This window comes from Lepidochelys olivacea (genome assembly GCF_965140295.1).
Source record: "Lepidochelys olivacea isolate rLepOli2 genome assembly, chromosome: 2".
NCBI lineage: Eukaryota > Metazoa > Chordata > Testudines > Cheloniidae > Lepidochelys > Lepidochelys olivacea.
The window spans coordinates 180,895,527-180,909,755 of NC_140412.1; the positions used below are offsets into that span (position 1 = coordinate 180,895,527).

Genomic DNA, 14,229 nt, shown 5'->3' on the forward strand with positions numbered 1-14,229 from the left:
GCATAGTTATGCCCCAACCGTGCAATGTATTATGTGCATATGGACCTCTGCACTCACGTGGAGCCCCGTGACCTTCAGTGCATGCCAGGGATCAGGGCTAGGGCCTTCCTTCTCTGTCATGGGCATCCGTTGCTCCATTACCCCCAGCCAGACCCTTTGAAGTTGCTGGTGGGCTTGTGTGACCACTGACAGTGCGGATATGGGGGCTGAAGAGCTACTGCTAAGCTAGGGGGCATGTCCGCCCTGCCCCTGTGAAGGGCTTTTCTCTACTAGATGGAGGCAAAGCTGGAAGGGGAAAATTAAAGTGAAAAAACATCTAACTGCAAAGGCAGAAGCCTCAAAAGAACTTAGAGGAACCTCTACATTGTCTTAGTCGTGTTTAATGAACAACAAGCGGCATGATGCTAAATGCAGCGCAAGTTCCAACATCCGAATGCATACGGTTGCATTGAAATAGATGTCATTCAAACTGGTATTAAAACAAAAATTCAAATCTTCTGAAAAATGTTTTCAAAGAAATGAATTTCAGTGGGAGGGGAAAATGTCTTTCTCTTATATTTCTGATGTGTAATTTTTTATACCAAGATAAAAAATAGCCTATGTAATATAATTTTTCACCCATCTTTTATACTTTGCATATGGCTTTCTTCCAGTACTGGGTGTCAGCAACAGTCATTTCCCTCCTGCCTGCTATCTTCTCTCACACTACTGACACTGCAGTTCTTTTAGGCTGAGGTTTTCAAAGCCACCTAAAGGATTTGGATGTACAGTTCTCATGATGACCAATGGTATTTGTGTGTCAAAATCCTCTTGACATCTTGGAAAAAATCTCAGCCTACTCAAGACATTTTAAGCAACTTTTAAGCTACAAGTATCATGCCTGTTTCATAACTCTTTGTAATGTGGATGCCCTTGATTCCGTTGAATTGTTTACTCTCCTTTTTCTAATATGTGCTGCATGGGAAGGGGACGGCACCAGGAAAAATAGCTGTCTTTTTTACGACATACAGTTTGTTGTTCGCTAGTCAAATGCAATAATAATAGTCCTTTATTTGAAAATAAGATAATCACTTGAAAAACTTATTCTGCAGGAGGACTGGCATGTGAACCACACCATATCAGCTCCTTCACCACCTATACTGACATCAAAATGTTCCAGGCAGTAACTAATGAGCAGATTGCTGTTTAAAGGATCTGATGCTTTTTGCCTTCGGTCACAGTTCTGTTGCAAAGTTGCAATTAGTTTTTCCCCCCTCTATTTGGTGATGGGACGAAAGCACAGATTTCCTGTGTCCCCTTAAGCAAGACATTTAGGACCTGATTCAGCAAGGCACTTCAATACCCCAGTGGGGCTACTCAAATGCTTAAAGTTATGCATGTTTTTAAATGCTTTGATTAACTGGGACTTCAGTCTCCATGCCTCAGTTTCCCTTAATTCACCCATGAGCTAGGCAGAGCTGCGAAACCTTTTATGGAAAATGTAAAACCAGTTGAATTGTGTGTGTCCGCGCGCGTGCGTGTGTGTGTCTGGAGTTTCCATGAACATTCACTGCTTTGTACAAAATGTTTCATTTCAGCAAAATTTTTGATGACTGCAGTATATTACTGGTCTGTAAGGGTGCTTCTTACACTGCACCCTTCTTTGGGCGGCATGTAGTACACCTACCCGCTTAGTGCACCAAGCATGGGTATAAATAGCAGTGTAGATGGTGAAGCATGGCTTAAGCAAGTTGAGTAAAGATACGCGTGAAGGGTGTGCGTATGTACTCGAGTACATACCCACACAGTTCTCTGTTCCCCCAAGCAGTGCCTTCCCATGTACACTGCTATTTTTAGTGTCCTGCTACTAGAACCCTTCCTCTGCCCCAGGGAAAAACTCCAGCAACCTTTCCCAGCTGTCTCTCCCCTGACAGAGCTTTTCCTCACTGCAGTGAAAGGCTCTGGGAGTTGGGAGCTACTGAAGCCTTTCTCTGCTGCTAGAGCCTTTCGCTGACACCTGTAGCTATACATCACAGTGTACTTTTCACTGCCAGTGGTGTGTAATGTAGATGCAGTCTCTGTGTGCAAGCCATTTTGTTATACTCTGGCTGCACATTTGCAACAATGAAAAAAGGTTCTGGCTGGGGAGCAGATGAGTAGATTTGGTTAAGGCATTGTCTACAATGGGATTTCAGCTACCAGTGTAGCTGCACCAGTGAAAAGCCCTAATATAGATGTGATTTACACCAGTGAAGCATGATTTCCATTGGCACATTTTATCCAGTTTGAAACCGTGCATGGCAAGCTGGACCTGTGAAAATCGTAATATACCAGTGTAAATCATATCTACACTAGGGGTTTGCACTGATGCAGCTGCACTGATGGCTGAAATCTCAGTATAGACAAAGGCTAGCTCTTCTGTTGCTCGATTATACTTTCCACAACTTACTTCTGTGTTCCCTTCCCTGCAATGTTGATCTTTGTGTCCTGGCTGCCTGACTTAAAATCCATCATGCACACCCCTTGTTCCTTTTGCTTTAAGGCAGAGCAGGTAAAAATACGGGCATTCTGCTTCCTGCCTTTCAATAAGAGAACTGTGTGGATATTTAACTTAACAGACATTTGGACCAGTGGTCACCCCACTGACTACCAATTGAGGAACGCCCACTGTATCATCTGTAGGAGCAAAAACTCATGCAGAGCGCGGAATGGGGTAGAGGGTGGAGGTGGGAGACTGTAGCGGAAGGAGCAGCAGTATCATAATAGATTTTGTTTCTTCTCTTTGTTTCGATGCCTACAATACACACAATAAACATCTACAAACATAGCTGCTTTTCCCCCTTCTGCTTCCACTCAGAATTTCACAAGCGCAGAACTTAAAGCTGTGTCAGCACTATAGCTTTTAACCATGATTTTGTAACTGGTTAGAGACACAGTCACTGAAACCAGTTACTAGTTGTAAGGTTCAGTTTGTCCCCATGGAGCAGCTTTTTGGCCATCGAAACAACTTTTGTGCATCTTCACGTATCATTCTGCTTAATCAAGCTTATGTCCATGCATTCTGGGAAAATCTGGGCTGTTCTCCCATAGGTCCTCAGCAGAAGGCAGAGTTCCTAGAGGACATGTACACAGAGTGGCATCAGCAGCATGCAGGACGATGCAGTCTAACACCTTCTGCTGCACAGCCAAACTGGTTACATAGGTATGGGGAGGGGTGTGATAGCTGCTCTGCAAAAACAGTGTGCTGAGCTGGTTACAAGAAGACAACTGTGTGTTGACCTACCCCTGCAGTAGGGATGAAACGCTTATTAGCTGGTCGTAGTTATTAGGAGTTTTTACCATCATGCGTGTAGAAGCAAACCACATTTAGAGCCAGCTGTGCCAGCTCAATTAAAAATTGTAAGATGGAGATAGGTTTTGAGAGAGGTTGATTTTCTTTCACATTGGAAGTTATGTGGTGATAGAGGGAAAACACATGTAGATTATGCTAGAAGAAGGCAGCTTTCACTGGGAAGGTTGCTGCTGCTTTAGTCACTTCTGCCCAACTGTTGTTTTACCACTGAGCCGAAGGAGAGCTCTGTGTAAGCTCGAAAGCTTGTCTCTCTCACCAACAGAAAGTGGTCCAATAAAAGATATTACCAGGTTGTTTTTAACAGTGACAGTTTGAGAAAAATGCCCAAGCTGGATTATTACATTACGGAGGATAAAATATTCCTCCCCCGCTCTTTCCAAAACATCCTCTGGCAAAAAAAAAAGGCTTACAATTTTTCAGTGGTGATTTCATACAATGTGTGATGTTTGAACATTGGCCAGATACTTAGCTGGGGTAAATTGGTATAGCTCCATTGATTTAAACAAATCTATACCAGTTCCCACCAGCTGAGAATCTGTCTCATTATTTGCTTCAATGTATTCTGATTTTAATAAACACAACTGGTTAATACTTTCCTAGTATTCATTTATGCACATCTAACAACTAGCATCTACATAAATTGCCCTTCTGCTTTTGAATCCTGCCTTTTCCCCCTTCCCTTTTCCTGTGCATGTAAGCAAGATATGAATTATTCAAATGTTTAAATTTGTAGATAGCAAGTTATGTGAACAAATTTGCTGCCGACATCTCTATCTTGCAACGGTCATTAGCAATCCTGGAGTCTATGGTGCTCAATAGCCATGAGCTGTACCAGAAGGTAGCCCAGGAGATCACAATTGGCCAGTTAATCCCACATCTTCAGGGGTGAGTATCCTAGATAATGACTTTTGAACAAGCAATGTATTTAAAATCAGAGTTGTAAGGAGAACAGCTATTACATATAGTCTCTGAGAGAGATTAAATGCAGCCTCAGTTGACAATGGCTGAACAATTTGTAATGAACGTTGTGGTACTGTCCATTGTCTATCACCAGTTCTGGCTAAACTGGTTGTGTAGTAGCTTCTTTCGGGCTGAATGGAAGGGGGGAAATGGAGCTGAGACACCATTAATTGTGAGATGGTGAGTAATGTTAGGGTGCAGATGGATCCATTTGTGTACCATTGTCTGGAAAGCTAGTAGGGTAGAACAGCATCCCTTGCTGAGGGTGAGGTTGGGAAGGAAAGATATCTTAAACTGAATGTGTTTTGGATAAATAATGGTCAGATGGCTAGGTAAACGCTGTCTACAGTAATACTGGGTGTTAGATAAACTGCAGTTTTTCTTGCATCGTATTTCAGGAGCTTTCTATGCAATTAAAGTGTGCAATTTTAATTTCTGTGCAATTAAAATTAAATACAAATACTTTAATCCTTGATTAGCAGGCATATTTACAGAATATTTTGTGTCTTCAGCTTAATTTTCTGTTCTCAGATAACACAATAAGAAAAAATAATTTCTAAAGCTCGTCTCCATATACCATCTGCCATAATTATTACAATCATGTTCCACACAGGACAGATCAAGAAATCCAAACGTACACCATTGCAGTAATAAATGCACTTTTCCTTAAAGCACCTGATGACAAGAGGCAGGTGAGTTGTTGGTTTTTGTTGTTTGTCTGCAGACCTATAGGAGAGTCTGATTACTTCTGGCAGCTTATCTACATCTCTGCTATGGTCTCCCTTCACCCTTTTGTTGCCATTGACTAGAGCTGATATGGGTCCTGCTTATTGTACGCTGGTGTACCTCCATACAGTTTAGTGGAGTCACTTCTGCCTTGCACTGGTGTAAGTGAGAGGTGAATCAGGACTGTTGAGTTTTTCTGATCTAATATAGCTTCAGATAAACTGTATTGATTGTGTTAGGAAACTGCACTCTTTGCTGTCTGCATTTACTGCTATGGTTATTTAGTGCACTGAAATTTTTGCCAACGCACTCTGTAACATCATACTCTTTTTTTTTTTTTTTGGTAAACTGTTTTTTTCAGATTGTTGTTTAAAAGGGAGATTCCTTTTTTATGTCGTAGCTCGAAAACAAAATGTCTATGTGTGAGTTGCCCAACTGTAATAATGTTCCACTTAGCTAACTCAGTGCTAAAATTCACAAGCCTCCAATGGAAATATTTTAAGACGGCTGCTCCATGTAAAACGAGGCTGGAGTATAAAGTCTGGTATGTGGGAGCAGTTGCAGTGTGTTTATTAAGATATTAGCCTGCGAGATACTTTGCTTAGAATTTCCCCACAGTGGTAGCAATGGCGGGAACTCTAGTGGAGACACATCACTGGTATCTGATGGGAAGGTGCTGCTTGTTCAACACTGTTGAAACTCAGGCCGATTATTTAAGTGCCAAAATACCAGAAAGAGTCAAAAAATATTTATTTTTTTTTATAAGAAGTGGATTTTTTAATGTAACTTTCATGGAAAGTTTTTTGTTTCCTTCATTTTTTAACTTAATTTAATGTTTCCGTTAAGTCAAAAGAAAAGTTGCTGTGTGCTTCTGAAATCAGCTCTCCCATAGGTGAAGGGCACTGAGTATCTCAAAGTGCTTTGCAGATGCTAATTACAACGCTCCTTTGAGGGTGGTAAGGGATACCTACAAATCATTTCACCCACCATAATTGCTGCCACCCTTTGTAGTGGATCCTTGCTCTCTTTAATATTACATAATGGAGAGAGAAGAATACCACTGCAACCTAATGAAACTGCAGAGGGTAGGTAGGTAGGTAGATTCTGGTAGGTAGAATATAATACCTGACTAGGCATTTGGCCAGGAGTCTGGGGTTAACACCCCCACTTGGAGAAAATTTCCTGGGGTCTTTAAAGGGTTTAAGTGGTCAGAACCTTGACTCTTTATATGTTATGGTTAAATATTAGTCCATATATCCAAGAAAGGGAAAGTTTCTATGAACTGTAACATAGGTTTAAAGGCTAACCTTGATTGCATTCTCCATCTCTGAGGCAAAATAACGAGGTGATGCAATCATAGTTCATTTAATTGTTTTGCTGCTTGGACTTGGATTTTCAGGTCCAGTTGCCATTGCTGATAGTTGCTGTATGTGAAGTAGTGAACTGAAAAATCATATTGTCAGAACCAGACCACACTGGGCATAATACTACAAGGAATTTCACTAACAATTGTGAAGATTGTGGCTTGAAATTTACACCTGTGTTCACGTGTGATGCTATATTTCTTTATATCAATAACACAACAGGTGTAGTGCTGTGAACTGGAAAGTGTGGAAAACTTATGATTGCTTGAATTTGCACTGCAAACTCCTCAAAGGGACCATACAGTTTTATATAAAAATCCTGCACAATGCCCGAGGCTTTGGCAAACTCCTATAAACTGCAGTATGAGGATCCAACTCTGTTTAACTACACTGTAATAAAAAATATAGCTAACTTTCTAGTAGTGACTTGTGACTATCCTTTTTTTCTCTTTTGTCTGGCTCTGTAATGTAAAGAAACAAAGTTTTTGAAAGGAAAACTCCTTGCTACCTTACTCATATCAAGGATAATGCTGGACCGTAGTTATTTAAAAAAAACAAACAACTTTGTCGCAATAGCAGAAGAAGACCAAAAGTGCTTGAGGCACAAAATGACACATTAAAAAAAACTCTTTTGAAAGATATAGTTTTATTGTTTGTTAGTTGCATTTTATTAAGAAGTGATGCTGAAAATTACTAAATGGAGAGCTTTGTCTGAGCTTGTATTAATGAAAGACCTCAAGAATTTATTTCTAAAAAGTAGGCTACTCTGTTGGTGTAGATCTGTGCAGCTCCGCTGGATTCAGAGAGTGATTGTCTTCAGTAACAATCATAATCCATTGTAGGAGGGACAGGCAATGACCCTAAAGGAGGTCCCAATAAGAGTAATACCTCAGTTGTGTCACATCAGGAAACTAAAAGATTCCAAGGGCAAAGTGGACATGCTGCTATCCCACTTTTTTAAACCATTCCATGATTTTTCCTTTGGCTGGAGAAGGGATTCTTCCATGTATTCCTCATGGAAAGAGTAATTGTTTAGTCTTCTTAATTATAATAGATATTTATTTTTAAGCAAACTGCTTTTCTTTCCTGTTCATTCCCCACACTGTGAAGTATGTTGAGTCTGTAGCACTCCCCCTGCTGTACTGTTCTGAATTTTCCAAGGGGATAATAGCATTGTTATAATTCATACCCTTACTCTATTAACAGTCTACAGCTGCTCTATCCCCTGAGGCTTGAAAATAAAAATAAAGCTCTAACAAAGATTCTCTGGTCTTCAATCACTTTTTTTTCCCTTCTCACCTCTGCACTCTGACCCAATACCATTAGCTTGATGTAGCGAACACTGTTAACATCCTTGATTGTCCGTTGACTGTAAGTCAACACTTTCTTTCTGTGTTAGAGCAAGTAGATTCTCTTCTAATATTGCCAGAGCCAGCCTTTGTTTATGCTGCTTCTGCCTTGCTTACGTATCCTTTCTGCAGTTATCCATTTCTGCTCATGTTTTATTTCAGTCATAGTTTTCCTGTTTTCTGTGTTCTTGCATAGATTTTTAATATAAATATACAACTTGGTTAGCTTTTATTAATATTTATTCTTGCAAACCCATTTGCAAAAACTTTTTTTTAGGTTTCTGAATATGAGCAGTATTTTCACTCCGTTATAACGGCACAGAATCACAATGGATTATGATTAAGATAGTTTCTTTGAACTATAAAACATCAGAACTGATGTGACGTTGTGCTATATTGTGTAAGACAGTGTCGGATGAGCTAATGATAGCAAAAGACACAATTTACAGCAGTGGCCCAAAATGTCCAAATGCTAATACCAGTGCGTAGATAGCTATGCACAAGATTTTACTCAGGTAATTTAATAGTATATTTTTGAACGAAATTTTAGTGTGTGTGTGTGTGTGCGCAAAGATCAAACGGATGCAAATGTATATAATCTACAGCAAACAAGAATAAAGGGAAAATAAAAGTTTTACAGTTCTGTTGTCTAGATACTTCTGCAATGGCAACTTTATAAATACTGAGACCATTGCAACACATACAAGGTCTGACAGTATGGTACGAAGCTAGATAGCTGAGATTGGGTGCTTAAGATGGATGTTGAATCAAAGGTGTGTGTTTGGTGGTTACTGAATGGTTAAAGAGAAAAATAGAAGTTAAATTAAAACAAAGTAGAAGGATGAGAGTATAGATTTTAATGGAGGACCCCGTCTAAGATCCCCACCAACTCTGAACAGTTTTTAGTGGGGAGAAGTTTGATTTGCAGTGATGATACAGTAACTCAGGCTAATTGTTGATTTAAGGTAAAGCGTTAGTTTTCAACTGTTTTAAAGTCTAATACACATATTCACATCTTGATTCACTACAACTTATTTTCAAAGTCCCAGTTGGCAGGTAGAAACATATGCGACTTCCTCCTGTCTTTCTCTGCTAGAATACTTGTATGTTAAATACTTTCCTCATATTCTATATATTGGGTCTCAATCACTGTTCCATCCTTTCATGGCTGTTTTTGGATAGCCCAAATGTTCTGCTCCCTGGTATAAACTGTATGGCCTCCAGTCCCTTCATTTTCTTTGTCCCTCTTTGTCATTGTTAGAGTGGTCTGAATTTAAACAAAAATAAAAGATCAGCTGAGGCAGTCACTGTGAGGCCTCTCATTTCATTTCTTGATGAGAAATACTGCTGATATTCAGTACTAAAACACACCCAGGAATGACTGTAGAGTTCTTCTCACTGCTGCACTGAAATACATGCTTTTAGCTAAATCTTTGTGTTTTACCAAAACAGGAAATGGCAAACATTTTGTCACAAAAACAGCTTCGGGCGATCATCTTAACAGTAAGTATTAGTATAAAGTTCCCAAGGATTTTATTTACTAGCACAGGGAAACAAAACATGTTGCCATTTTGGTGGGTGTATGTTGTATATTATTCATGTTTATGCTCTTTTAGTTGTTTTTGTATTTCCATTTGTTTTTTGGCTTGCTAGATAAGGTAGTTCTGCTGCTGAATGAGCTCAGAATTGACCGTCCAAAAGGGAAAGGAGGTTATTTTGCCAATGCATAAATTGTCATTTCTCTACCAAGATATAATAATGAATACATGCAGTATTTGGGGCGCCTTTCCTTTGGCGTTTCCATTAGCTTGCTGACTAGGCGGCATTTGAAAAATCTGCGTTGGCCTTGATTAGTAATGCATCCCAGACTTTAGGGTTTGAACTGTCTGTCAAACAATGTACACAGTGCTGCATGACTCAAAATCAGCCCCTGTGCTTGTTTGTCCATCATGTGTGCAGATGATTTTACAATATGAAAACTCTTGTGTTTGCACATATCTTGAGATCTTAAATGGGACACAGTTTGCCAGAGTTAGATTATTTGCTGGTAATAAATAATTGCCCAGAAGATGCACAAGACACGTTTCAAAGTGTACTTAATAAACATAATAAATAGCCTTCTCCTTCTCCCATTGAGGACCAGGGGAATTTTTTCACTGACCATAGTTAGAGCCAGATCAGGGCTCTTCTAAACTGTACTAGTCATCTATGTCATCTGACATGACATAGATATGGGCATTAGGCAGATTTGGCAGAAGAGGCAGTCTAGAGACCCCGTCCTCCTCTCCCCCCTCTTTTTCTTTAGATGATCAGTGTGAAAAAAACAGACAGTTTCAGTTTCAAAGGCTATATTTTCCTTCCTAAGTGGCTGTAGTAGTAGGCTAGATTTTGACCTCTGCTATGAAATTTACATGAGTAGCACTCCCAGGTGCTCATTCTCTGGCATAAATGTTCCAATGCCATATAGCAGAGGGCAGCAAACATCCTATTCAGAGCTGCCACTGAGTAGCACTGTCTTGGTGGTCATGCCCATTTCTCTCCTTACACACTACTGGGCTAGTGACCTCTGGTTACACCCTTTACAGAAACCCTTGGGATGAAGATTGTATCAATCTAGTTAGCTTCCCCTACCATTTTTGTGTACCTTAGTGGTTTTAAAATTATCCATGATTTTGGCATCTGCATTGTAACTTTGGTGACTTCGCTATTGCTTATGGGCATTTCATTCTAATTTTCATTAATTTTAAACCATTTTCCTCATATAGAATGAGATCATCTGGTAGAGGTAGGAGTGTGGTTCATTTGTAATTGATTCCCTTGCAGCAATTGGCTTACTATGACAGCTGTATCAGCAGCATGAATACTCTTATGCTTAGAAATGTTGTTCTCTTCACTTTTTGTTTAAATGCACTCTTTGCATGTGCCCTTCTGAAGAGGGTGCTTTTCAAAAGGATGACCTGGCTGCTAATTTCTGTTCTCTGTATGCACATGCTCTAGCTAGAGGGTAGGAGGAGAGGACTCTGGGCACTGCTTTCAGGAACCTTACTAAGGGATAGGATTTAATATCACAGCCCATGGAACACCTGTGTACCTAGCCACCTTACTGGTATCGGGCTTGCCTTTTCCCCTTCAACAGTATGCATACACCACTGCTTGTCAAACACGTACAGGAATGGATACACCTGAGCCCACCTCATGGGAATCAGCGGTAGGAAAAGAGTAGGTGACATTCACTTGAATATCTTCCTTTCACAGCATGTTATCAGGGCACAGAGGGCCATCAATAACGAAATGGCGCACCAGCTTTATGTTCTGCAAGTGCTCACCTTTAACCTTTTGGAGGACAGAATGATGACCAAAATGGATCCACAGGACCAGGTAAGCATCTCTCACAACCCAGTCCAAACAGTAAGGGGACAGATGTAGTGCCAAGCTTAGCCTTTAGAGCCAGGAAAGGCAGATTAATGAAAGTGGCACTTCCTAGCAGTCATGGATATTCCATGTGTTTTTATAAAAACCCATTTTCCAGGGAGTCTGAAATTAAGGCCAGATTTTTTGTTTGAAAAACAAACTGGTTTCTGTTATGCAAAAATGAGACAACAAACTGTCAAGTTTACCACATTTCAGACCTCGACTATCTCTTGAGCTTGAGGTTCATCAATTGAATTTGGCATCATCCTGAGCTAAATCTGTACAGCATCCAGATCAGTGTCAGTCTATTTTTTTTCTTATAAAGTTTATCAGAACCACCTGAAATGTGTAGTCATCCTGGTTGGCTTTATTCGTGTAGAACTAGAGCAAAAGTTCAAATTAAAAGTATATGATGCAGACGGAATATGGTTAAATAACCCTGTAACTCTAGTTCATTTTTTATTTTGGGTTGTTGTGGCTAAACAATAATTGTTTTTAATATTACTTAGTTCCAACAATGTGTTTGGTGCTGTGCAGTAAACAAAAATAGATGGTCCCTGCCCCAAACCGCTTTCAGTTTAAAAAAAGAGACATGAAGTCAGGATGCCATGGGAAAGATTTTCAGGTCTTGTTTCTTTAATTTTAAAGGAGCTTCGTGCAGGCTATATAAAAGAAGTGGATTCTTAAGAGGGACTTGAATGAAGATAGCATGGTGGTTTGGGAAATTGGGATAGGTAGGGTGTTCCACAGATAAGAGACAGCATTATACATGGTTACATCAGAGCAATCGTGCACTCTCTTTTCTTCCAAAATATAGCAGCAGGATAGTTTCTGCAACTCTTCACTCAGAAGGGAAAAGGATACACACAATTACCTGGTACACATCACCTCATCAACCAAAGTAGCACTCTAGCTGTAAATGGCAAAACAGTTATTACTGCCACAAGATATTCGTGATGAGCTGCAGATGTGCAGCGTTGATAACGATTTGAAACTACTGCAATTTGTTAGTCTCTAAGGTGCCACAAGTCCTCCTTTTCTTTTTACTGCAACACCGTCATCCACTTAGTAACAAATATCTGCTGTTACTGAGAGGGATGCTTAGGGCTCAGTCCTTCAAGGTGCTGAGTACGCTCTGACCTGGATCCAGCAAAATACTGAATACAAACTTAAACTTGAAGCACGTGAGTTATCCCATTGACTTCAGTGGTGTCATGGTTAAAGTGAGGTGCGGGCTGGAGTGCTCAACACCTTGCAAGATTGAGTCATTAAGTGTCTGTCAGGACACTAGTACTTCATGTGAGTCTTCTGAGGAATGAAATCCCTAAACTGTGAGGACTTGGGGAAATAGGGAGACACAAAGTCACTCCATATGTACGTCTGTCTAATTGCTTAAAATTATATTCTGATAAAGAAAGACTGGGGGTTGGAGAGCATGCAGCTTTTTGAGACATTCTTTTGTAGTTCCTTGCTGTGACTCGAAACAGGAGACATTTCTCTGCTTTTTTTAAAACTGACCTTTCTCTTTTTTGAACACCCTCAGGCTCAGAGGGATATTATATTTGAACTCCGAAGAATTGCTTTTGATGCGGAGTCTGAACCCAACAACAGTGGCAGTATTGAGAAACGCAAATCTATGTATACCCGAGACTATAAAAAACTTGGATTTATTGTGAGTATTTTTGCTGAAACCCAGGTGTTGTTCTAACCTGTTGAATCCTGATCGTATCTCTGTTATGGTACAGTCTGAAATCAGGGACCTCCAGCATAGCCTGACATTCCTGCTACTTCCTTCCCTTTAGTTTAAATGGAAAGCTAGTCAACACAACACGCTTTAATTACTGTTTGTTCCCTGCAAATTCTATTAACATATGAGCCATATTATTGCTTTAGCAGATGTGAATCCAGTGTGAATTAGTGAATGTAAAAATTATAGCAAGACAAAACATACTGTTGACTATTAATTCCAAAATCTATATTATGATGATCTTACTCTTAATGGTATTTTAAATAAATAGACACTATCAAAGGGGTCAATGGCATGCTTTAGTATCCATATATTCAGTTGCTAGTTATGTCAAATGATGAACACAGTAAATGGGGCAGAATGTTTTATTTAAATATAGGCTCCTGTGTTTTGGTTCTTAAAGCGTTTTGGACATTTTCTTTTATGCAGCAAAAGGGTATAGAGTATCTGACCTATTCAAATCAACAAGAGTTTTGCTGTTGACCTCAAGGGGACCAGGATTAGGTCCAGATTACAGTTTGATTAAACTGCTGTATAAATGTATATGTATGTATAAGGCCTTTCCTCATTCCAGAAACAGAGGACTCCCATATAATGTAGTTAGTATTTTAATTTGCTAGTCACTGCAGGTATTTGGGTTATTACTCCTCTCTTTGTATAAAGACAAAGCAAAATACTACACTTTAGGAAGGAAAAATCAAACGCACAAATAAAAAACTGGGTATAGCTGGCGAGGCAGTAAAACTGCTAAAAGGGATTGGGGTGATAGTGGACCACAAATTGAATATGCATCTGCAGTGTAAGAAAAGTTAAGTTTTGTGATATTTAGCATTTTTCTTAGTCATAAAATCTGAAGTCAAGTGAATTCACCATAATCTTAGGTTTCTTTCTTTATTTTTTTAAATTGTGTCAAGGCCTCATGGTTGTGGGAAAACATGAACCCTAAATATTCAAAAGCCAGAATGCAAATAAAAAGAACTTCAAGTGTTGGGGTTTTTTTAATCTCAGGATTTTAAAGAAAATCCCATGATTTTGGGGGCCTAACTCATTAATTCTGAACACTCAAGGTTGGTAATTGGCTGAGCGAAGTCAGGTCTAATACTCAACTTGATGACATTTGTTTGTCTAGCTTTTGAACACCATATCTGATCAATTCCAAAATTTCAGGAAATATTCTAGGCATCAGTGGAAACATCTGTACTGGTTTTGGTGCAAATCAGAGCACTCAAAAAGCCTGATTCAGAGGAAATTCAGGGCCCCCAGACTGCCTGGTGCCGCAAGCTGAGCAATTTATATGCTGCCCTCTGCTGCTACGTACCGTTATCAAAGGCCGCAGCTGAA

General features: G+C 39.7%; 1 protein-coding gene across 2 annotated transcripts in view; it reads left to right on the plus strand.

Moving 5' to 3' along the window:
- The window catches only part of ELMO1 (engulfment and cell motility 1), a 417,156-nt gene that overhangs the window by 158,158 nt on the left and 244,769 nt on the right, over positions 1–14,229 (plus strand). For both annotated transcript variants that reach the window (XM_084621572.1, XM_084621573.1), the window contains exons 9-13: positions 4,065–4,216; positions 4,905–4,983; positions 9,183–9,233; positions 10,986–11,108; positions 12,685–12,813. In XM_084621572.1, the coding sequence (XP_084477698.1) occupies positions 4,065–4,216; positions 4,905–4,983; positions 9,183–9,233; positions 10,986–11,108; positions 12,685–12,813 (534 nt within the window). The remainder of the gene's footprint in view (positions 1–4,064; positions 4,217–4,904; positions 4,984–9,182; positions 9,234–10,985; positions 11,109–12,684; positions 12,814–14,229) is intronic.